The sequence below is a fragment of the Podarcis liolepis genome, assembly GCF_965112155.1.
Source record: "Podarcis liolepis genome assembly, chromosome: 5".
Classification (NCBI taxonomy): domain Eukaryota; kingdom Metazoa; phylum Chordata; class Lepidosauria; order Squamata; family Lacertidae; genus Podarcis; species Podarcis liolepis.
In genome coordinates this window covers 45806912-45832784 of record NC_139556.1, presented here as the reverse complement: position 1 = coordinate 45832784, position 25873 = coordinate 45806912, and the positions used below count along the sequence as shown (strand labels likewise).

The 25873-nt window shown below is 42.4% G+C and overlaps 1 protein-coding gene and 1 long non-coding RNA gene across 2 annotated transcripts in view; one reads left to right on the top strand and one right to left on the bottom strand.

The window, feature by feature from the left end:
• The window catches only part of FOXI2 (forkhead box I2), a gene marked incomplete at its 3' end in the record, with an annotated part of 5764 nt that extends 4866 nt beyond the window's left edge, over positions 1-898 (top strand). The window contains exon 3 of the mRNA XM_083505334.1: positions 825-898. Within this exon, the coding sequence (XP_083361460.1) occupies positions 825-898 (74 nt within the window). The remainder of the gene's footprint in view (positions 1-824) is intronic.
• Positions 899-1516: 618 nt separating this feature from the next.
• LOC310708213 lies at positions 1517-4372 on the bottom strand. The gene is made up of 2 exons (XR_014526915.1): positions 4263-4372; positions 1517-3177 (listed from the first exon to the last, which is right to left on the bottom strand). It is a non-coding gene; the product is annotated as an uncharacterized lncRNA (long non-coding RNA).
• Positions 4373-25873: the final 21501 nt, after the last annotated feature.

Genomic DNA, 25873 nt, shown 5'->3' with positions numbered 1-25873 from the left:
AAGAAATGTGGGTGGTACTGCTTCTACAGCTCAATTTAGACCAGAGATCAACAACTCAGTTGTGCATTGTGATGCAACCAAGTGGCACTAGTAAGAGTGACTCTTTAGTTGAGGCTAAATGGGGTGCAAGAAGATCGACCCACAAGATACAATTCACTGTACTTTGCACATGCCACATTGGCTTCAATCAGCTTACACAGGAAAACTTCCTAGTGGATTGATTCTGCCACCTGTCAGTTAGAAGCAGGAGTTGCCATTTGTTTGTGGGTTTTCCCACCTCCTGTACCAAATTGGGACAGTGTGTTTCTGTGCAGCTTTACAAATTAAACAACCAAATGCTGATAAAATCTACTTCTAACCAGGTGGTACAAACCAGAATACACCCTCAACCCCACTTTTTAACAATGTAATCCTTAGCATGCTTGCTTGAAAGCAAGTCCCATTGGCTTCGCTTGTTTTCAAGGAACTGTGCTAAGATCCATGGTTTTCAGTTAAGGATCCTTCTCTACCCTCGTGTAGTAGCTTTGTTTACAATCTTGATACTATGCATCGTGGCCTTAGATCCTTGATTCTAACAAATGCACTAATCCACAGCATAGGGCTATTTTGGAATGTGTATATAATAGCTGTGTTTGGTAGAATTAAATCAGTTTTAACTGTATTTTGAAAAACAACAGATTTCCTTTAGAGTTTTCTAATTAAGTGTACACTGCTGCCATGTTACTGATCTATGCAATGAACAAAATAAAATGCTGCCTCTTAAATTGCCTCACATCCTAACTCAGCACACAAGTGTTGTTGTTTATGTTTTATTTAAATTTCAGGGATTAAGTTGAAGCTGGGCTCCTCACTGGAGCCGCAGCAGTATCAGGGTTCTGTCTTGGAATCTGCCAAGTAACAACAAAAGGGCTGTCACATAGATGATTGAGCAAACTTGTCTTTTGCTGCTGCAGAGGGGTAGGATTGAAAGAAGTACCGGTAGGTTCAAGTTACAAGTAAAAAGGAGGATGAGACTCTGAAAGTGTTGGATTCTCCTTCATTAGAGGTTTTTTCAGCAAAAGGCTGTATAGCTACTTATCAAGGATTCCGTAGCAGTGATTTTCCAGTAGGTTTTACTTCCAAGTAAATATGTATCAGTTCTGGCAATTGCATTACCACTGAATAGCCACATGCAATTATTGTATGTCTAGGATTAGAGATAAAGATGACCAGTTCAAAAGGTGTGATTTCAAGTAAGCTTTAAGCCTAAAACCTCTTGACTGAGAAATAAGCCCTAAGTGGGGATGAGCAGAGAATTTTTGGAGGGAAGGGGGTGTCAAATAATTGACAAACTATCTTGGATTTCACAAGCACCAGTTTCTGTAAAACACACACACAATAACCCAATCTTCTTACCCTGCTCATAAGCAAATTCTGTTGAAATCTGTGGAACTTGCTGTAGATGAAATGCTAGGCATGAAATAAGTATACATATATAACAAATGTTTGATGGCTTTTACCCATTTGCAAGCTGCAGTTTTTGGCATTTGTCAGAAGAGTTTTATTTGTGATTTTAAAAATAACCAGAAATGAAGTAAAGACTTCTAAAGTAGGTTTAAGCAAACTTTGGCCTTCAAGGAAGTTAGAATAATCTGCATAAATGGATGTGCTTCTTTGCAGGACAGAGGGGTAAATAAATACAATATGGAGATTAATAAAAAGGCGACAATCTTCTACAGGGATTTGGCTTGAGCAAATCAATGAAATGATATTGCTACAAAAACAACTGATAGTGCACATGTCTACCCAAAAGTAAATCCCACTCAGTTAAATGGGTCTTATTCCCAGGAGTGTAAAAGGTTGTAGTCAAACAGCCTCACAGCACCTTAAAGATAAACAAATATATTAAAGCTTTTGTGGTCTTGGGTGCAGTGGAATATAATCCCTTTACAACTGAAAACTTTTTCCAAGTCCTTCAAGGCAGCCCCACTGAAGTACACAGTGCACCTAATGTGCATCTCAGAAGCTTTTGCTTTGTAGGTATTTTAATAGGCTAACCTGTGCTACAGTGACAGCGATCAACATCATCATTGCTCAATGCGTACAGCAGTTTAATAATATCTTCAGAAACTGACTGAAAGTAGAAGTCCCTGAAAAGATATGATCTTGCAGCGAGAGCCCATGCATGTTACGTAGACGTAAACCCCATTAAGTTAAATGATGTTTCCTTCCAAACAAGTGTCAAGGATGACAGCCAAGTAAATGTGCAAGTGTAAGCGAACTTACTCAGAAGTAAATCCTAGTAGTCTCAATGAGACTTACTAGCAATAGTGCCTACAACTGCAGTTTTACAGGCTTCCTAGATGTGTTTCCTCAGGTACAGTATTGAATTCCACTTCAATAAGATTTTACTTCCCGATTAGCATATAGGAGATTTACGCCTTAATTTGTTGCCCACACACTTGAAATTTGTTATCAGATCCACTGATACAGTACATTATTGCTATTATTAAACATCCTCATTCTTTAGAAAGCGCAAAGACTATTCCATTCATTTAAAGGGAATTTCGGTTCACTTTCAACTCTCAGTTGGTGAAGCCCCTGATTTTTCACTGCGCTTTCCTTTGGGTAACGCAAAGCCCCTGAAGTAGCGAGATTACTTCGGAGAAAGTGAACAAATCTCGCCAATCCCACTGGGCTCCACTGCCCAAAACAAGTGCTAAAGATCCCTTTCATCCGTTCGAGAGAGTTACAAGCGTCTCCCGGGCGTCGCAATTCACGGCCATCGGCACAGCAAAGAGGAGACGAGCCCGCTTGTTTACGCGCCGGCAGCTCTCCGGCTCCTGTTTTTTCACACTATGCGACCAGGGGGCAGGTTCGCGTGTCGAGCACCCAAATAAATCCCCGCCGGTCGGCAAGTTTGTAAATAAAAACTCTTTTCTTTGGACAAACACAAAAGATCATCTTTGTGTCCGCCCAGGGAGCTGGGACAATAATTTATAGGAAGAATTTTGGGGATTTAATCGAGCGTCCAAAATTAATCCGCATCCCCGCTGAGGAGCCCTTTAATTGCTCGCTTCCTGAATGCTAACCTCTTTTGTGGGAGAGAAATGTAGAGAACAAGCCCTTGGCCGTCCAAGTGGCGAAACCGCATCGGAGGTGGGGCCCTTCAAAGTCGGTCTCACGCAAAGGAGGGCTCTGTCGCAAAAGGAGGACGAGGAGAATTAGCAGCGAGGGGGCAGGGAGGTGGCCCCTGCCTGCCTTGTGCCCCCTTCCTTGGGCGATCCACGGAAAGCCAATGTTTCCAAGTAAATGGATGTGCTGATCCTAAGCACGGCGCGATCCTGACCCTGTCCGCTCAGAAGTACACCCCGAGGAGGTCCATGGGACGTAATTCACCGTGTAGAATAAGACTGCAGCGTGGCTATTTAGCTACAACCCTTACAAGCCAACAAGAGCAGCCATGGCTTCTTTGTCCCAGAATCCTCAGAATCCTTTGTGGCATTTTGGTTGGCTGTAATAAAGTTATTGCTCAACTGGGTTGTTGCCATTTTTCCCCGTATAGGCCAACATGGTTGCCTTTGCGCCTTAGTCAGTGAGCATCGTAGGAAAGAAGGCTGCCTTTCTTTCACTGAGTACTTACGCCCCGCATTTATTCCTGTGGCATTTCTACCGGGTAAAGCGGACCGAGCATTGGAGCAACACCGGCCTATTGAATCAAAAGTAAATTCAGGCTTTTAAAATGGGACTTGCTGCGTCCCGTTGGTTTGAAGCGGACTTTTGGAAATGCGCTCACTTCAGGTCTGGAGCGAAGCAAGGAGTTAAGGCGCGTTCAGCCGGCACCGAGGTGATTCTAGATTCTTTGTTGATAACTTACAGAGAGGTTCCTAAGCTTCCTTGTTTACTCGGAACCAACTTCTGCCGAGTTCAAATCCAATCCTAAATCATGTCTACTCAAGTCAGAAGTACGTTCTACTGAGTTGAAAGGGACTTATTCCCTCCGTAGAGTCTGAATTAGATACAGTACTTAGCTTTATAATTGCAAGTCACCCTGATAATGAGATAGAAAAATACTATTAATGTGTCTGAGATGGAAAAATATAAATAAATGAAATTCTGTTTTGTTTGTGGTGTGTTAGCAATTGGGCGGTTTAGGTTCTGGAATTTAGACTGCAATGCTACCGCACTTTCCGCAAAAAGCAGCCCCGTTGATCTCGATTATATTTGCGACCAGACTTTTATACGACTGCACTGCCTACCATGGTCTCTGTTTCCAAACTTACATGTTCGAATGCAAAGAAATCCGCCTACCCTCCTATTTTCCGCTTTCAAGACTGGGCCTTCTCGCTCCCTCGGTCGCCTGTCACTTCCATAACCGTGGCTCGCAACAATGGCCCTAATTAAGGCAGGGCTGGGGAGAGAGAGAAAAGGGGGGGGACCAAGAGTTCAGGTTAAGGCTGTTCTTTTGATGATGGCGCCTGGCTGGGAAGGCGGCTGACTTGGCGAGCGAAGGAGCCGGGCGCTCTCTTGACACCGCGCAATGCTAAACCCGTTTACTCGGAAGTAAGGCCCGCGGATGTCTGTGCGACCGACTTCCCTGACAGCGTAAAGATAGAACTGCAGTCTAGGTAGTTGTGCCACATGTTGGCGCGTCGCTTGAAGTGGAATTTTTAAAGGGCGGGTTTGTTTGCTTTTTTAAAAAAAGATTTCTTGCATAATCTGTTCAAGTGACCTGGACGCGTCGAGTTTCTAAAAATATCTTCTGTTTTGTAACACCTTCGTTGAAGGGGGGGGGGCTTCAATACACAATCCTTTTCTGTGCCACTGAATTCCACCTGGGATGTTATGCGTTAGGATGCCAAGAGGAAAATGCCTGAACTCCAGTTTTTCACATTGCTGGAGTACATCAAGCTCTAGCAATATAAAGGCCGGACACCAGTATAGCAGTAGTAGTAAACAAGCCTCATTTAATTCAGCGGTGCTTACTTCTGAGTAGACACCTGCAGTACACTGCAATGTACATTTACCTAGACTCCCATTTAAATATATGGGATATATACAGCAATTTCCTGGATGCCTATTCATGGAAGCAAGTTCCATTGGGGCTCTCAGGATTTAGGATTACAGCTTTCTTTTGGAGTAGACGTGTATACATTTGGAGTGTGCCGAAGTTGTGCACGTTTGTTGCCTTGGGCTCGCTGTTTGCATTCTTTAATGTTCTAAGTGTGTAATGTATATAGGAGGCTTTTTGGTTACCGTGTGTGTTGCTCTTGTTACGATGGTACATGGGGAGAAAGGCTTTGCAATAAAACTCAGGACCTGCTTTTGCAAAAGCTTCTATGAACACAGGCTTGGCGGGCCGCGCCGTGCGGCAGCCGGGCTATAGGCACGATTTCTTCCTTTCCTTTTGTTTTAGAAGAGGGAGACAAAACATTTATCCTGAAATCAAAGGAAGTCAATAAAGCGAAACACCTCCTAATTGATTCCCACTGGCCCGCGTTGTCCTCGTCAGCAGGCCGGGGGAAAGCGAAATGGACAAGGAGGCCGCAAACAAGTCCGCCGCTGCCTTCGCAGAGACAATGGGCCATGCCAGATAGAGAGGACTCCTCCTGTGACAGGAGCGGGACCCGCTGACCCCGGACCGGGAGCCGCATTCTCGCCCTCACGGAGGTGCCTCGGAGCCAAAGGCAAGCTCGAAGGTGGGGGCGGGAAGTCCCGAGGGACAGACAAGGACAGTGAGAGGGATTATTTCCTGACCAAGGCATGATTGAAACGACACACATGCATCCCTTGAGTTGTAGGGGCTGGCATTATTATTATTATTATTATTATTATTATTATTATTATTATTATGCCACCCTATACCCGGTTCACAGCATAAAATCAAGATATAAAAAACACAAAATACATAATAAAAATAAAAACAACAATTCAATAGTTCCCCATCACATTTTGAAAGGGCGCATAGGGTGCTTCCACATAGCTGTTCATTTGGGGGGGGGGGGAATCACGGATCCTTATGCATGATGATTTTTCACAGCATCGCCATGACGTTTCTGGAGGCCATGCACCCCCATTTTAATCTGGATTCACCATCTCTGGAAAAAGTCGGTTACCTTTTGTTGCACCGACCCATTTGTGATATCTGAATTTCCTGCATGCAGCATTAAGCCGCTTGCCCTCCCCCATAACTTTTAAAACACCGTCCTTTGCCGCCCCACAAGAACTATAAAGTTAACCCCTCACAGAGTTACAGTTCCCTGCAAACTTGGCAAACCACAGCTCCCTGGAAATGTGGTGTGTGTGCTTGAAATATGCTTTAACTTGATGGTGGGTAAAGTTAAAGGGACCCCGTACACAACCTTAAAATACAAAAGATGGCAGGTGTGGCTTAGTGGCTAATGTGGGAGAGGCCTGACCTCAGTTCTTCAGTCTGCCATGAAGCTTGCTGAGGAACCCCAAGAGGCTCACACGTATTATCAGCCTAACCTACCTCACAGGGTTGTTGTGAAAACAACAGGGGGAGGGGAGATGTACGCTGCCTTTCAGCTCCTTGGAGAAAAGGTGAAATAGAAATGTGATAAAGAATAATGAAATCAAACACTGTGAAGCCTTTCATAAATTAATAGTAGTTCTCTGGACTCGTTCACTAAGTGGATCTCCTCTCTGCCTGTCATATTCAGCTGAAGTTCCTTCTGTGTCTCTTATGGGGTGGTGGCAAGAAAAAATGTTGAGTGTAGCAGTCCTCCAGGAAATACATTGTGTGTGTGTGTTATATAATTTTCATTGATGAACTATTGGGCATGGAGTGTGTTGAGAGAGTGTGCTCCATTGCTTTGAGGGACAAGGTCAAATTCTTTGCAGGGTTGCCAAATTACAAGAACACTGCTATGAATCTTGCCGGCGTGCTTGCTGCCAAACCCCATAGTGCTGACGTCAAGAGGCTCGTAAGTGCCAATGTTGTGCTCAGAAGTAAAAGCTGGGCCCAACTATCTGTGAAACAGAATACTCCTGTCATTACAGCCATTAAAAATTTGCCACCATTCATTGAGTGGGACCCAGAAGAAGAAAACGATGACGACGCATAGGGTGGAGCTTGGACCTGAGGCACAAAAGCAGAAGTACTTTAAGGGTATTTACAAGGATGTGACAAAGCATTACCTGCCCAAAGACGAAGGAGAAGAAGAGGAAGTTCTGGACATAAAGAGCAAGGTGTTTTAGTATAGTTTGGGCAATTTAAGTATAGAAACTGAGTGCATTCTACCCATATATATAATTTGTGTTCCTGACATTACCTTTTAAGTGCTTTTTAAAAACACATGTTTTTAATGTGTGTAGTTTTCCATCTATTTTTCCAAGTGTACATTATCAACTTTTCATATGCACAGTTGGCTGCCTGCCCGCACCTGCACACTAAAAAGAAGACTGAATTCAATTCTGGTATTGAAAACCAGACCCCTTAGGGATGATCACTGATTGCTTTTATCTGGCTTTTAATATGTTGCTGCCTCTCTTAATTCTTGTGTTTATTTTATTTTATTTTATTTATTTGCATTTTTATTTTTATTTAAATTGTCTTTTAAGTAAAACCCAGACATGTTGGTTTTTTAAAAATGGCATTTTAAGAATAAGTTTGTGTGATATGTAGCTTGGTCCTCATTCCTATCAATTTCAGTAGGTGAGAGATGCAGCCTGACCTGCCAGTGCTGTTGTGTACCAGTGATGGCGTTGGGTCACAGTGCTATAACCTTTTGCCAAAGACACCATGCCACAGTCTGCCTGCAGTGGATCATAGGACTTGATTACAAATCAAATCGACACACTAGTCCTATGCAGGCATTACAATTGGTGGTGGGGAGTAGGAATGTGCATGCTGGTTCTGCTCCATGCTGCAGTAGTTTCATTCATTTTCCAGGGTTCTGAAATGTTCAGAGAGTCTCTATATAGACAAAAGTCTCCCCACTTGGGACGAGTCACCTTCCATTCAAAGTGCATCCACACCACAGTTTGCACATTATATTTGAGATTTATCTTGACATAAAAAGCCACTCCTGGAAAATTAATGGAATGCAATGGAATATAGCTCAGGTTTAGCACTCATTTCCATGTTATTTGATTACAGGGGGGGGGGGAATCTGTTTGTTAACCTGGAAAATTATGGGGTTTTTGCATGGCACTTTCCCTGCCCTTTTCAAAAGTTCACATCACAGCTGCTCACATGATGAACCACAAGGCAGTGTACCAGGATGCACTGCTCTCCCTCGCCCATTTCAAGGCTCCCACTAGACAGTCTGCTGTTATTTCATTTTTTTAAAAAAGTAATATTTATTAAGAGTTTAAAAATTACAAAAAGAAAAAAAGAGTTAAACAAAGCAAAACAATACAATACAATACAATACAATACAATACATAAAAAACAAAAAACACTGCTTATCTTAACAAAACAAAAACAAAAACAGAAACAATTAAAAACACATCCAATATTTCCATATCTTGTCTTTCATTTACTTGTTTCGACGACCTCCTCACACCTCCCTTTTTTGTATTCTAGTTCAGTTAGCTATTTCAGCAAATCCTTTCCATCTTTCTCAATTTTTGTCCTATAATTTATCTTATCACAATCTAACCTTATTTTCCCCCCCTTTGGCCCATTAACAGTCTATTTTTACTTAATTCTTTATAACATTTCTGCTAAAGCCATATAACTTCATTCCAGCATCCTTCTAACATTCATTAATTTTACAGTGTTTCTGTAAATAATCTTTAATTTTTTTCCAATCTTCTTCCACCAACTCTTCTCCCTGGTCTCGGATTCTGCCAGTCATTTCCGCCAGTTCCATGTAGTCCATCAACTTCATCTGCCATTCTTCCCGGGTGGGTAAATCGTGTGTCTTCCAGTACTTTGCGATAAGTATTCTTGCTGCTGTTGTAGCATACATAAATAAAGTTCTATCCTTCTTTGTCATCAATTGGCCGACCATGCCCAGGAGAAAGGCCTCTGGTTTCTTCAGGAAGGTATATTTAAATACCTTTTTCATTTCATTATAGATCATCTCCCAGAATGTCTTAATCCTTGGGCACGTCCACCAAAGGTGAAAGAATGTACCTTCAGTCTCTTTACATTTCCAACATTTATTATCGGGCAGATGGTAAATTTTTGCAAGCTTGACTGGAAAGTCTGCTGTTATTTTGGCATAGAAAGCTATGGCAAAAGGTAAAGTCCAGAAAATTGGCTGAATGTAGAGGCTAAGCATGGAGGAGAGATGAATCATGTGGGGACAACAGTGCTCTTGTGCAGACAGGGTGTGCAGAACCAACATCTCTGTTGGCATCTGTTCACATTCATGGATAGTTGTTGTTTGAATGACATTTACTGCAACATGGCACTATAGCGGTTGAGATGTGACGGGGCAGGAGCTAAACTAACACATAAAATCCCAAAGTTAAAGCTACGGCAGCCATGGGAGAAAGGGCTAAGCAGTGCATCACCACTGCCTCCTATGTGTTTAAACTGCCTTAATTGTCACATCTGCATAAGGCTATTTGGGCAATAAATCCAAGGATGTTCAATTAACTTAGGTAGCAAATCAGTTTGCACTAATGTAGAATAGCAGTTAGGAATTCTGGAGAAGAAAATGGGTTGCTTATTGTGGATGAGAAAACTGAGATAAGACATGTTTGCAAAGAATGATTCTGGGCCGCCTCATGTAATTAAATAAATGTTCCCTAAACTAAATCTGGGAAGGAGATGTTCTTCTGTGGAGCTGGTGGTGACACACAATCACAGTTGTTGTTCTTGTGGTAAGCTTTGCCTTGCATTAGGTTTCACTTATGGTAATTTATCACCTTTACTCTGACTTTTCACTCTTGAATGCTCCAGTGCTCTTCACCTGCCTAAGGCGTGCATTAACGCCAGCATCTGAGCCGAAGTATCTCTGGCTGTTTGACTGACTTAACCTTGGGGTGTTGGTGGGAAATGTCTTTGCTGTGATAAGCCTTGGGGCAGATTTGTTTGGATTGCAGTGAAGACAGAAACAACCCTAAGAGGGAGTATATTTAATACTTTAATTGAAGGTTTCAGATTCACAGCAGCAATTTGAAATTAAATTACATAGGCTGGAAGTGTTTCCTTTGCAATCTGCACCTGCTGGAACCAAATCAATATAAGATTGTCTTAATAACAGCAGGTAGGTTAGTTAAAGCAGTTTCTGGAATTCCTGGGTCGTAGCACCAACCGGGAAGGAGAAGCATCGCAGAGATATTATGGCAATAGTCCCTCCTTGTAAATATTTGTGGAGGGGATTTCGTCTTTGGGAAGCAAACTTGTAGAGAGTGGTTGGCAGATGGATCACTTCAGAGGCTCCTTGAAACCAAACGCTTACTTGGAGAAACTGACTGACGGACTAATCCTAAATGAATACAAAGAGTACGAACATAAGAACCCGGCAGGGTGGGAAGAAAGATCCATGTAGTCCTACCTTTCCTAGTCCAGCCTTTCCCAGCCTTGGGCCCACCAGATGTTGGGGACTACAACACACTGCAGCCCCAGCCAGCACAACTGTTTCTAAACATGGCCATACGGATGCTTCTGGGGAGCTTACAAGAAGGGCATAAAGTCCCTTGTTATTTCTCTTAGCTTCTGCTACTTGCAGATATTTTGGCTCAGACTTCATTTATTTATTTTATTTTATTGTTACATTTATATCCCGCCTTTCCTCCAAAGGGCTCTGGGTGGCCTACTCTCCTCCCCATTTAATCCTCATCGCAACCCTGCAAAGTAAATTAGGCTTGACAGATTGTGATTAACCCAAGGTTGCCCAGCGAGCTTCACGGTTGATCTGGGATTTGTTTATTTCATAAAATTTATACACCGCTTGATGTTTTAAAACACCCAACCCTCAAAGTGGCTTACAAAAAGACCAAGAAGAAAAAAAACTACAACCCTACCTTAAAACATACAAAAGTTAAAATGTGATTACCCTAAGGGTCATTGATGGGGTTTGGCTTCAAATTACAATGGCCGAAGTGCCCTGAGAAAACAATTTACTGTGATTAAAACCCAGATCTCTTGGTTAAAACATGTCTGCTCCTGTCCCTTGCCGCCCACAGTTGAGCTCATAGTGCTTCCTTAGCTTGGTGTTGCATTTTTTAAAATGCATTGGTTGCTTTAAAAATGAAGCATTTGGGGGATTAAAAAAAATAATGCAAGGGTTGTTTTAGCTGCAGCATTTTAGGATGTGCATCTCTGTTGACATGAGATCCTGGCAGCATGCTGAAGGTGTGAGCTTCTAGCTGGCTGGTGCTGGGAATTTGATAGGCTGCTTTTCTTCCTGTCAACCATGAAGGGAAGGGAGGAGAGTTGAGCTGAGTAGATGTGCATACTCAGACATGAATCTTCCTAGCCACTTCACTCCTGCGAGGCCATTTAAAATGCCCAGGGGATTCGCTGTGGAACCCGGCCACCTGCGTGGAGGTGCCTGGTTGCGCCCCTCCTCAGAATTTTGCACCCACCTCCCCCCCCCCCACAGTCCACCGCTGCGTGATGCATCTAAGATGTGTTGTTTAGAAGCTGAAAGAGGCTTTCTCAATAAATAGCTGGCAACTGTGCAGGCCTGGTACGAACTGTCAGGCACTGGCAATGGGTCTCAGTGGCTTGAAAGGGCCACAGCCCCATTCATCTCCATCCCCGCCTGGACGCTTTTCAGCAGTGGGTAGTCTTGCTGCTTTTCAATGGGGGCTAAGCTCAGGTCCCACCTCTGGTGACAGCCGGTCTTTTTAAGCTATGCAAAATGTTCTGTAGGTGTATGAAATTTATTGGTGTAGTCCAGGGAGAACTACATGATGAGGGTAACTTAGATGAGGAACAGCTTGGCTTCCATTCAAAAGTTCTGTTGTCTGTTCACCGCAGAAGCATCTTTGCATACACCACAAGTGTCCTGGGCATTCAATTTTTTATTGCTAAAGAACAGCGGCCATTTTGGTTGGCATGATCTCACATGATTCCCACCCTCCAGGCACTTTTTTGGGGATGCCATGCTACAGCACAAAATTGTGTGAGATCATGGGAACCAAAATGGCCACCGTGCTCTCACGTTAAAAATGCAGGAAGATGGCATCTGGGAAAATTGCATCCTTGATTTTGGCTTCAAAGTGTTGGAGGGTTTGTGTTTGTGAAATAACGCATGTGGCAGGGGTTGTTGGGAGCTGGGGAGCCATCAGCTCCATGGCAACCCCCCCCCAAAAAAAAGTCTGGCCCTGCAACTATTGCCACTATTTCCCTCAAAGACAAGGTGGGATTTGGAAAGCTAGGTTTTAACTGCTTAACAGCTGCTTAAGCAAAGATGAATCATCAAGCCTGTGCTGCTTTCAGGCCTTTTCTGTCATTTCAAAAGTTTGTGTTGATGTGTGCAGTTCAAAATAGGCCTTTTGGTTTTTGCGCTGGATTCAGCTGCAGTAGCCATCGATTGAACAAAGCTCGTCAAATGCTTGTGTTCTTTCAGGGAGAGAAATTCTACCTGTTGCATCGGCTCGCTCTCATCCTTGCCAGCACGCATCATTCTCAGCCCTGCTGTGACATGAAGAAACAGCTGCTATAAGCAGAACTTCCATATTTAGCGTTAAATGGGCCATATCCAGCAGACATACTCACATTGCCTTAATGTTACACTCTCGTCTAGCTTTGTAATCCAAGAGTGCTGCAATGTTTTGACAGCTTGCTCTGAGATTAACACTTACTTTTGGAGTTCCTATGCAGGCATAACATTATAGCTACTGTACTTGGATGCAGGAAGAATGTCTACACTTAGCCCTATTGTGAAAGGAAGAGTTATGACTATTATATGAGACATTTAATGGTCAAAATGGCATTTCCGCTGCCCTTTATGAGTTCTATTTAAGTGGGTGCATGTGTCTTGCATCCTGTAAATTAGGTATGCTGAAGTGGTCTGCTACAGATAGGGACTATGGCTATAATTTGTATATTGTATTTGTGCAATCTTAAGAAGAAACAAATCTGCTTCAATTTTCCCTGATGGTGATTTTCAGCTGAGAGAGACAATTGTGCTGCTTAGACCAGGGCCAGGTTTTTTGAGGTTGTGGGTATCCATCAGAAATAGAGGGAATGATTGTTAGGAGGATATGAAGTGAATGGGAAGCAGGGTTCCCTCCACCCTTTCGGCTTTCCCTTTATCCATAGGAACATCAGCTTCAACAAATCAGTGCTCTTGACTATAGTTGTTCAGGCAGCTTAAGTACCGGGTAGTTACATTAGGAGCACACATACTTCCCCATTGGTGAGATGCACGAGGCTTGCTTCAGACATTTTGAACATGTGCAAATATAAAAAGCCCACACATCCGGTTTTCACGCACCCCACTATTGTCTAGGGCCATTAACTACATAATCCTTGAGTCACTGTCCCAAATAACTGCAGCTGGCAATGTGGCAAAGTCCCTTGCAATGCTCTTATGACCCACATTTGTTCTCAGTGACTACTTAAAGAAGTGCAAAAACATCAAACAGATTAGATGGCTTTCTCTGCAATGGAAAAATTCAGGAATATATATATATATATATATATGCTTTCGTAGATTTTCACGGGTACAGGAATGCAGGTTTTGGTGTCTTCGGGTGTCTTCCCGTGTAAGAGTTGGGGTGTCTAGGCGACGTTTCGACGAGGTCTCACTCGTCATCTTCAGGCTGGTGCTTTCGGCTTCTTGTTACTGGAACAGAGCAGGATCTCAGTGTTTGAGTTCCTATAAATACTGTTGAGGGGGTGTGGTGTGTGGCCTCCAACGTTATGGGCAGAGGGGAAGTTCCCAGGGTGTGTCTTTTCTTCTTTTGTTCCTTAATTACTTGAGGGATATCTTGAGTGATTTCTTGAGTGATATTCTGAGTACCACTTAGGAGGGTGATTAGGTGTGGATTAGTTGCTAAAGCTTTCGTGTCTTGACCTCTTGAGCTTGTGAAGAGTTTTTCTGAGAAGCTGGTTGTACTGCACATAGTTGTGCTCTGGCTTGGCTTCGGGTATAGGGGCGAGCTGTGGTTTTGTGCCCTGTGTCAGCCAGATCTGTGTAGGGATTGCAGGGGGGTGCAGCATCCGGAGGTGCCACTATGGTTTGGCTACTGGATGGTGTCTGTAATTTATCTGTGGAGAGGGTCTGGGTTTGGGTCTGGTGTGGTTGATTGGAGATGGCGTTCTGTGTGCCTCTGGTTCTGGTGTCGGTTTTTGTGGGGAGGGCTAATTTCCAGATGTCTGGCAGGCGGGACGTGTCGTCACGCTTGTTCATGTTGTGAGGGTGTTTCTCTATCTCGATGGCTTCCATGATTATTCTCTTGTGGTGATGTTCCATGTTAAAGAGCAATTTGGAATCTGCAAAATTAATTTCGTGTCCTGTTTCTTTCATGTGTTGGAAAAGCGAGGAAGTTTTTTCTTCTTTTTTGACGGCATTCTTGTGTTCTGCGATACGTGCATTTATTCGTCTGTTTGTTTGTCCAATGTACGTGGCTGGGCAGACTTTGCAGGGTATTTCATAGACCCCTTGGTTTTCCAACTGGATTTTATCTTTGGGGTTTCTGAGGATATTGGCTATTTTTTGGTTGGTGCAAAAGGCTGTTTTGATATTGTGTTTATGGAGGATTTTGCTAATTTTATCTGTAGTGCCCTTGATATATATATATATATATATATATATATATATATATATATATATATATATATATGCTTTCGTAGATTTTCACGGGTACAGGAATGCAGGTTTTGGTGTCTTCGGGTGTCTTCCCGTGTAAGAGTTGGGGTGTCTAGGCGACGTTTCGACGAGGTCTCACTCGTCATCTTCAGGCTGGTGCTTTCGGCTTCTTGTTACTGGAACAGAGCAGGATCTCAGTGTTTGAGTTCCTATAAATACTGTTGAGGGGGTGTGGTGTATAGCCTCCAAAGTTCTGGGCAGAGAGGAAGTTCCCAGGTTAGTGTGCCTTTTCTTCTTTTGTTCATTAATTACTTGAGGGATATCTTGAGTGATTTCTTGAGTGATATTCTGAGTACCACTTAGGAGGGTCATTAGGTGTGGATTAGTTGCTAAAGCTTTCATGTCTTGACCTCTTGAGCTTGTGAAGAGTTTTTCTGAGAAGATGGCTGTACTGCACTTAGTTGTGCTCTGGCTTGGCTTCGTGTATAGGGGCGAGCTGTGGTTTTGTGCCCTGTGCCAGCCAGATCTGTGTAGGGATTGCAGGGGGGTGCAGCATCCGGAGGTGCCACTATGGTTTGGCTACTGGATGGTGTCTGTAATTTATCTGTGGAGAGGGTCTGGGTTTGGGTCTGGTGTGGTTGATTGGAGATGGCGTTCTGTGTGCCTCTGGTTCTGGTGTCGGTTTTTGTGGGGAGGGCTAATTTCCAGATGTCTGGCAGGCGGGACGTGTCGTCACGCTTGTTCATGTTGTGAGGGTGTTTCTCTATCTCGATGGCTTCCATGATTATTCTCTTGTGGTGATGTTCCATGTTAAAGAGCAATTTGGAATCTGCAAAATTAATTTCGTGTCCTGTTTCTTTCATGTGTTGGTAAAGAGAGGAGGTTTTTTCTTCTTTTTTGACGGCATTCTTGTGTTCTGCGATACGTGCATTTATTCGTCTGTTTGTTTGTCCAATGTACGTGGCTGGGCAGATTTTGCAGGGTATTTCATAGACCCCTTGGTTTTCTAACTGGATTTTATCTTTGGGGTTTCTGAGGATATTGGCTATTTTTTGGTTGGTGCAAAAGGCTGTTTTGATATTGTGTTTATGGAGGATTTTGCTAATTTTATCTGTAGTGCCCTTGATATAAGGAAGGAGGGCCATGCCATTGTTTTCTTCTGTGTCTTGGTTTTTGGGGGGTGTTTCTTTTTGGATTAGCTTCGTAACCCTGTTTTGCTGGTATCCGTTGGCGATTAACACATTTGAGAGATTCTGTAACTCAGTTGTCAAGTGGTCTTTGTCAGCCAGGCGTTTGGTTCTGGAGATGAGAGTCTTGGCTACGGAGTTTATTTGTGCAGGGTGGTGGTGTGATTGTGCATGTAAGTAGCGGTTGGTGTGTGTTTTTTTCCGGTAGATAGTGTGTCCTAGGGAGCCATCAGGTTTTTTGTAGATTAGGACGTCAAGGAAGGGAAGTTGGTTGTTGGCTTCTATTTCCATAGTGAATTGTATTTTGGGGTGTAGGCTGTTGAGATGTGTGAGGAAGTTATCTAGTTTTTCCTTCCCGTGTGGCCAAATTACAAAGGTGTCGTCAACATATCTGAGCCAAAGTTTGGGTTTGTGTTCTGACTTGTCTAAAGCATTGGTTTCAAAGTGTTCCATGTACAGATTTGCGATGACCGGTGAGAGGGGTGATCCCATAGGTGCTCCTTCTATCTGTTTGTATCTTTGTCCATTGTGGATGAAGTACGTGTTGGTTAGGCAGTGGTTGGTCAGGTCCAGGATGTATTCGGGGGGATTGTGTTTGTTTTGAATGTCTGTCAAGGCTTCATTAATGGGCACTTGTGTGAAGAGAGATACAACATCGAAGCTAACAAGTAGGTCATCGGGATGTAGGTTTTGCTTCTTTATTGTTTCTATGAACTGGAAGGAGTTTGTAACGTGTGAAGCGATAGATTCTGCATAGGGCTGAAGTTGCTTAGCGAGAAATTTAGCGAGATTTTGTAGAGGTGAGCCTATGGAGCTGACTATTGGTCTGAGTGGTGTTCCTTCTTTGTGTATCTTGGGGAGACCGTAGAGTTTGGGGCATCTGGATGATTTTTTCTCTGGGGATGATTCTTAGCTGGATTTCTTCACTGATAGGAGAGGCTTTTATTTTGGATTTGGTGGTTTTTTTCCAGATAGGTGGTGGGATCTGTTTTTATAGGTTGGTAGGTAGGGTCTTGGAGTAGATTTGATAGTTTTGCTTGGTAGTCCGATGTGTTCATCACAACAGTGGCATTACCTTTGTCTGCTGGGAGGATGATTATGTTGTTGTCTTTCCTCAGGTTGGTGAGTGCTTTCTGTTCTTCTTTGTGTAAATTGCTTCTGGGTGGTTTGCTGGAGCAGAGGATGTTGGTGACTTCAAGTCTGATTTTATTGGCTTCATCTGGGTTGATTTTGGTTAGGCTAGCTTCGACTCCGCATATGATGTTTTCCGTGGGGATGCGTCTCGGGGCGACTGCAAAGTTGAAACCTTTGGAGAGTACTTTGGTTTCAGTTGAGGTGAGGATCCTGTCTGATATGTTATGTACTGTTTGTTTCATGGGTTGTTGTGGAGGGTGGCTGGGCTTCTGGCGTTTCTCTAGTTTGTGGAGTTTGTTGGTGTGTGTGTCTGTCTTATGTGAGGACTCAGTTTCAGCTCTCCAAACGGCTAGTTGTTTGCATTTGTCCCAGAGTACAGGGTGGATTTTGTTACAGAGTTTGAGGTGAAGAGTGAGCAGATCTTTGTTGGTTTGGTTTAGTAGGTATCTTTTCTTATGTAGTTCGTTTCTGATTAGGGATAGTTCAGTTCGTTTCAGGATCCTTTCGGTAGCTGGGGTTTTAGAGTGGAATTTAAGTTGGAAGCATGTGGGAATTAAGTTGTTGTCTCGGCAGTTGCGTAGGAACAAGAGATCACATAAGATGGTGGCTCTTCGGATTTCTAGTTTCTCGTAGGTTCTTGTCAGCTGGAAGGTTTCCTCCCCGTAGAGGTGAGATATTTGCTTTCGTAGATTTTCACGGGTACAGGAATGCAGGTTTTGGTGTCTTCGGGTGTCTTCCCGTGTAAGAGTTGGGGTGTCTAGGCGACGTTTCGACGAGGTCTCACTCGTCATCTTCAGGCTGGTGCTTTCGGCTTCTTGTTACTGGAACAGAGCAGGATCTCAGTGTTTGAGTTCCTATAAATACTGTTGAGGGGGTGTGGTGTATAGCCTCCAAAGTTCTGGGCAGAGAGGAAGTTCCCAGGTTAGTGTGCCTTTTCTTCTTTTGTTCATTAATTACTTGAGGGATATCTTGAGTATATATATATATATATATATGATGTGAATGAAATGTGATTTATCACAATAAGGGAGCCAATTTAATGTCTTTTTAAAAAATATAGCAAAAAAAATAATACTATAGTACAAACAGAACTTGGGTCATTTTGCAATTGTGTGAACTTCTGCTTGGTTTTGCAGTCCTGGTGAATGTGGGACTGTTTCTAATCTCTACGGGCAGTTAATTATTGGATTTTCTTGAATGATGACAGGTAGGGCAAAGCCTTGCTGTTCTATGAAGAATGGGGACTTCATTTCACACCAGTAGTAAAAGAGGTGATATGTACATTTGATAGCTGAGCCTAATGCAGCTCAACAACCGTAAATTGTATCAGTTACATAATTTTGCAAACTGTACCCATAAAAAGCTACTATCTCTGAGAATGTCTGTTTGATGAGAGAATCCTGCTGCCACCCTCTGGGAAATGGTTGATAGTGAATCATCACATATTTCAGGTTGAAAAAAGGGGGGCGGGTAATGTCTACTGTGAACGTAAACTCAATTTTCCTCTGTCTCATTCATCACCACTGTTTATAACAGTAGGGCATTGTCTTTCAACTTGATTTTCATTGTCTTGAATATTTTTATTTTAAAAAAATGCAATTTAATATGTTAATCAGAGCTAGTAACTCACCTAGCTATTACACATAGTACAACTTATATAAAATGTAAGTATCTTACATTTCTGGTTGGTTGTGCAGAAATAACTCTTTCCAAAGGGCTGGCTTGACCATTAGGCAACATGAGGCGACTACCTCAGGCGGTAGATTTTATAGGGGCTTGGCAGCATTGATAGCCCTCTGGCTATTCCTTCTAAGACCTCTGGCCATTCCCATCTGCAAAGCCTGCTCCGGCCACTCTGTGCTGCTGTCTTAGGAGTGGTGGTAGGAATAAGATTCAACTGCCATTCTAGCTGACTTCTTTGCCTGGAATGGGGAAGGGCATCATTTTGTCCATCACCTCAGAGTATCTTGGGCCAGCCTTGTTGAAATACAACTTTGGTTTGGATCCTTAGGTACTCACTTTTTAATTCAAGGGAGATTTCCCAATGAGCCCCCATCTCCCAGGAGTAGATTTTCTGTGAGGAATGCAGAGGTAAGGGAGACAGAAGCAAAACTTCATTCAGTGAACACCAACTCTGTTCCTTCACAGACAGAAAGTTAAGGTTCAAGCCTTTGTTTCAGACAAGAGTTTTCCCCAGCCCCACCTGGAGACACCAGGGATCAAACCTGGGAGAGGGACCTTCTACCACAGATCTAACAGATCTATCTATGATAAAAAACATTCCTTCCAGTAGCACCTTAGAGACAAACTAAGTTTGTTATTGGTATGAGCTTACAGGTTTGTGCTGAGTAGCACTTTCCCCTTAGTGCCAGAATTTGAAATGCAAATGTCTGAAGTGAGCCTTCGTTGTACAAGCTTCCGCACAATATGGAACCCTGCATAATCTTGTATTCTGATTGCATGGAAGCCTCTATGCAAAAGGACTCCTCTTCCTTCAAGACTCATTGCAATCACCGGTGCCAGGGGGTTGAAACTACTTGCAACTGGTTCACTCCTCTCATGGGTGTACAGTTAAACCATGAGTAGAACCTCCACTATTGGAGGCAGTGTGCTTACGAATACAGTTGCTAGAAACTGCAGGAGGGAGCTGTTTAGCTCTGGTCCTGCTTGTGTGCTTCCCATAGGCATCTGGTTGACTGCTGTGAGATCTGAATGCTGGACTAGATATATCACAGACCTGATCCAGCAGCGCTGTGCTGATATTATTCTTTTAGAACACCTGAATGATGTTATTCTTTTAGAACACCTGATTAAGGCTATTCTTTGCATGCAAAGTATTATTTCCATCACTGGGCCATGACCTTTTACTTCAGTGCTAGCCATATTGTTCAAGCTGCAACAGAAAAGCAACAATAAATTACAGTACAGTACCTAAGGATTTTCACATGTGTTTTTCCACCAGATGTTTCTAGAATTCCTCTGTCACCATCCTAGCATCTGTTGTGTGATTGTTAAAGTATCCTGGTCAGAGTCTCTTCATCCTCCTTACACTGTGTAGAAATATAAATGCTAAACTAGAGGCTGGATCAGCTGTGTTAGGTCCTTCCTTTCCAATATTTACAGTTGAAAACAGGTAGCAGAAGTGATGAGAACGGCAAGTATAAACCATATAATGCAAAGGGACCCAGTCGATCCTTTTACCGGGACTCATCAATTTTCAGGATACGTTCTGACAGCTTTTCCTCCTGCTGGCTGTAAAATAGCCGAGCAAAAGAGTTTGCTAAGGGGTGATATTTCATGCCTCTAAAATTTTCTCACAGTCGAGAAATTCTGAAAGAGCATGTGTTCTGTATTTCTCCTTAAAAGGGGACAGTGGGTTAATTTGTCTCACTGTTATTTATTGGTTTACTTATTCGACTAACAGCTTTGCTGCTTTTGATTGGGAACATTATTATTTTTTGGTAAAAAAAGAAAGGGGGGGGGACGAATTTCTGAATTGCAAAAGTTCATAGCCAAAGGAGGATTTGAACCCTGGCCCCACTATAGCACACATGGTGCACAGTTCATCCATTCCCATTGGTGGAGAAAGGTATGGTAATTTTTTACGCCTGACTTAAAGTAATCATTTAGATTTTGAATTTGCTACAAAATATAGGAAGCCCTGCTTTTACCCAAACATCTGATACAGCAAGAAAGTGTGTATGTAAATGCACATACACAAACATGTTTCTATTATTTTGCTTATATAGCATGCTCTTTTGATGATATCACAAGCTTATACTTGCCTTCTTAGATGTAAAAACACCCTGAGTTCAAGGGGACTTGCTCTCAGGTGAATGGGTAGAGGGTTGCCATCTTAAGTGCTTATTTCATTGGTCAGAACACACAAATACAGTAAACTCAAAGAAAATCCCCTCTTGTCAATGTAAAGGTCCCTGTGAATCTGGAGAGGAAGAATCAAAAAATCATGTTCTTATGCATTGCTCTTTTCATTGCGATGTACATAAGATTTAAAAAAACCCTTTTTGCAGAAATTCCCGGGACAATCAGATGGATTGGCTGTTGCATGTAAAACTTGCCAGGGACTTTTGTAAATTTATAATTTCATTGTTTTATGTCAGAGTGGCTGGGGCAACCCAGTTTGATGGACTGGGTACAAGTAGTAGTAGTAATATGGTACAGTTATTAGTAATTTTATTGCCGTGGTTTCCTATTTTGTTTTGTTTGGTACTATTTTATATATTTGAATGGACTTTCTTTTTGAACACTGACCATTGACCATGATAAAGAGATGGATTGATGTAAGGAGTAGGCTCCTTGCATTAATATATACCTTTATTGTTAAATTGTTTTTAAAATACGTGGTAGGTACCTGTCCCTGATTAATAGACAGAAGGCAAATGCTAGCTTAGATATATGCATGTATATTATTCAGTTTTGTGTTAGCCCCAAGCCATGTTTTGATGGATAGCAGGGTGATTATTTCGACATACAGAGCAGGGCTAGACTCCTGGCTGGCCTTTGTTTTAACTTTCTGTTGTCAATTTATTTCTGCCCTTCCCAAACCTAATGTTATCTCATCATAAAGAGCTGGCAGCAGAATGGCTGGAAGCCTGAACTTTAAGCATAGCACTTGTGATGTATTGAGCACTAATTGCTTAATGTGATCGGGTCTGTTGATCATGGTCTTTGCTACAAAAACTAGATGGATAACAGTTTAATGTAATATGCCTTCACAGGTATTGTTCTAGAGTATTCTTCCATGCAGGGGGGGAAATGTCCTGGAATTGGCTAGTGCACTTAGTTTGGCTGCAGTCGTCAATGTGCTTATGTAGAATAAATACCATATCTAGCTGCAATTAATGGGGCTTCTAAGTGAGCATGCTAACAAACTTCTGCACTTCAATTAATTACTCAGAATCTTATCACGCCCACAACATATGAAAACCTCTTAAGGTCTTGAAGTTCAGCAAGCAGAAGTTTAATCAAAATTATTTCTCATATTCTCTTAGGTTATTTGTTTAAAGCAGAGATGAGGAACCTGTGGCTATCCAGATGTTGGTCATGCTGGCTGGAGCTGCTGGGAGCTGGAGTCCAGCAACATCTGGAGGGTTGCAGGTTTCCCATCCCTGATTTAAGACTCCAAAACTATACTCTCCTATTCAAGAGTAAGCCCAAGTGACCTGGAGAGCTGGTATGGTGTAGTGGTTAGAGTGTCAGACTGAGCTACCAGGGTTCAAATCCCCACTTAGCCATGAAGCTGACTGGGTGACCTTAGGCCAGTCATAGCCTCTCTGCCTAACCTCCTTCACAGGGTTGTTGTGAGGATGAAATGGGGAGAGAGATAACCATGTACACAACCTTGAGTTCCTTGGAGAAAGGGTGGGATATTACTGTAAATAAGTGGAACTTAATTCTATGTGGGCCTGATTCCCATATTTTCTCCACTTCTTTTTCAAGGTACCGTAACCATGGAAATTGGGCCTACAGACCTGTGTGCACATATAGGCCTGATATAAAAGGCATGAGTAGATAATAATCTTAAGCAATAATAACTGAATCAGAACAATGATACTGCTATATAAGGTTTGGACAATATAAATCATTGCTATATTATTTTATCAGGTAGTTCAGAAGTGGTGAGAAGTAGCGTTTTGTCAAAAAAAATTCCTTCAACCATTCTCAATCAATTCATGAGAAAAGAAATTGCATTCAAGAATTATCAAAAGGAATAGAAAACCTCTGTGAAATTCTTATGGGTGGGTGCAGGGTTTTTGTCACACTCCCCTCACTTTTGAGATGGCCAAAGCGTCTGAGGGTCCCTTCTTTCGTTCTGCAAGGCATCTCAGCTCTCTTCAGCCTCCCCAGTTGTACTGTATATGCTGAGGTAATTCCTCCCATGGGGAATTTTCAGATCAGGAAGTGCAGGCAGCCAGGGAAGCTGCAGTGTGCTGAAGAAATGTTTACAAGAAGAAAAAAAACATCCACACCACTCATGGACAGTGATAAGGTGGACTAAAAAACCCACACCCCATTCTAAATTCAAGGAAATTCTAAAGTGTCCCGAGAATAAAGCAGAAAAAATGGAAACCTCCTTCTCAATATACGGGAATATTTTGAGAAATTTGAAGGACAGATTTTGGCACTAGTAAGAATTGACAAAATCTTGTGATGTGTATTAACATGGGCAGACTTTTATTATTATAATGCCCTAAGGTGAAGCCTAATGACAATCTTGTTTTGTTTTTTGTCTTCGAGAATACTTCAGAAAGTAATTAAAAAATCCATTACAGGAAAGACGGACTGGAAATGTAAACAGGGCTTGTCTTTGCACCGGATGGTGTCATATGTTCTGGTCTGTGGCACAAACAATATCTTCGAAATAATTGTACCAGTATTTCCTAAGGTACCTTTTAACCAACCAGAAACTTTTATTAGGCTCTTCGTTTTATCCTTAGAGCCACAATTTCTCAGATTGTTCCCTGTTTCACTGGTGCCCTCAATCCTTTGACACCTGTAAATAAATATGTTGCCAGTGCCATTGGGCCAATGCTAGAGTGCAGCTTCCCCTTACACAGATTTGAATGGGTCTTGAGCACTGAAGCACATCCTGCCTCCCACCACTGTTGCATAGCCCAGAGGCTGCAAACAACTGAAGAAAAAGGCAATTAAACGTATCACTTCAGAAAAGCCCGAACAACTTCACCATATTAAAAATAATTACAGAAGGAAAACAAGTGGAGTTTTGACAAGAGTAAGCAACAACCTGAACAAATTAAAGGAGATTTGTAGGAATTATTTATAGCAACAAAAGTTGGTGGTTTTTTTTTAATTCTTCAGGAGTGGGGTGATCTGCCAAATTGTTATGCAACAATCACCAAGACCGATGAATGAATCTCAGCTCTGCAGAAGAGTATATTTAATTACTTTAACTTTAGCCCATTTCTACTTACTAGACAAATGAGACAGAGACACCACCCACAAAGTCTGGTAAAATGTCACTGCATCAAGCGGAAGGCAGTTGCAAGAATATTGCTGAAATGAATCTGAGGCTTCTCCATAAAGATAATATCCATTGAATAAAGGGGATGTGAACATAGCCAAAGCTGTACCTACAAAGCCTCTTGGATTTTGTCAGAGATACTTAGCAGCATACATTTGTTGCAGCTTTCAGGCTGCCAAATTACATTTTAAAGTTTCCATGGAGGAGATGCCAGAACTGATGTCTAGTGCTGGGAAGAAAGTGCCAGGGAGCTAAAACCTAGGACTCTAGCAAAGGGACCAAACGGCTTTATTCTCTGTGACAGAGAATTCTCATAGTTTCCCAGAAAAGGAAAGTCCTTGCCTGTGTTCTCTACTGTGCACCAGGGCCACTTCTACAGATAGCCAAAAAGTATTTTGTAGCTCCTAGTCCTCAGGGGACATTTGTTGATATTAAAGGCCAATTGGGTCCTTTGGGGTCCATTTAAAAAAAAATACAATTGCCGTTATGAATGAAGTAAGCTGTCTTACTATTTATTTAGCATTTCTTGCCAAAACAGACTTCTAACTAACCAGTTTCCAAAATAAAAAAGCAATCACATCATTAATAAAACAACAACAGCAACACAGAAATTTAAAATGCAGAATAATTAAAATTCACAAGAAAGCAATCATATTGAAACAAAAATGTAAACATCTAGAATTAAGAAATCAAACGGTTCCATTAAAGCAACACAGCCACTCAAACAAGCAACTCAAGTCAAGAGAGCAAAAGGAATGTCTGTGCAAACAGGTGCATCTTCAAAATATGGTGGAATGGCAATACTGATAGCATCTCTCATATTTCAGGGGGGAGTGCATTCCACAACATTAGTGCCACCAGTCAAGAAACCACAAGCTCCATGTCACCACAAGCACTTACCGGTATGTGGTGGTTTTCACCAGAAGGGTAGGAGATCAACATTTTAATAAAATTAATATAAGGATGTTCACTTTGGCCAGGCCCTTTGGTTTGCAAAAACTGAGCTGTCTGCATGCTGGCTCCATTGTCCATTTTATTTATTTCTAGGCTGCTTTTCCAGGCAGTGCCCACCCATCTCACCACACAAAAAAGGCTACCAAATAGCAACAGTGCAAAACCTAAAACCTCCCGGCACATATAAAAGCCAATTAAAAACATACCCAGCCAACCACTTAAGAATGTTTTCCACAGCAACATCAAGCCACAGCTCAAACAGTACAGCTAATCTCAAAGCAAAATCAGCACCCCTGAATCTCTTTGTCTTAAAAAAAAATATTGTTGTCTTTAATGCAACCCTAAACATTGTTACCTGGGAGTGAGACCCATTGAACTCAATCAGACTTGTGTCTGAGCAGACATGGATTACACTGTTTGTCTGCCATGTCAATGTAACATTTACATTAGCAAGATAATGAATTTTCTGCTTTATTCTATCCTACCTTTCACAACATTCTCCCCACCAGAGGGGAGAGCACTGGGCCTGGACCCTTCCCTCATACGCGGGTGGGTGTCGCCTTTGACACTGCGCCCAGTCTCCTGGCCCACAGGATGCTTCTAGTGACATCTCAGAGCAAGAAGCCAAACAGAAGGAATCAGAATAATGGGGAATAACATTCTGGCTCAACTTTTGGATCAGGCAGCTCATGCCAGATTAAGTACCGTATTTTTCGCTCTATAACACGCACCCGACCATAACACGCACGTAGTTTTTAGAGGAGGAAAATCCGTAGGCATGCCACCCGTAGGCATTCCCTCCATAACACGCACACACATTTCCCCTTACTTTTTAGGAGGAAAAAAGTGAGTGTTATGGTGCAAAAAATACGGTAATTTAGTGCTTGTGAAACCAGAAAAGGCAAAAGCAGTGGAGAATTACCTTATAC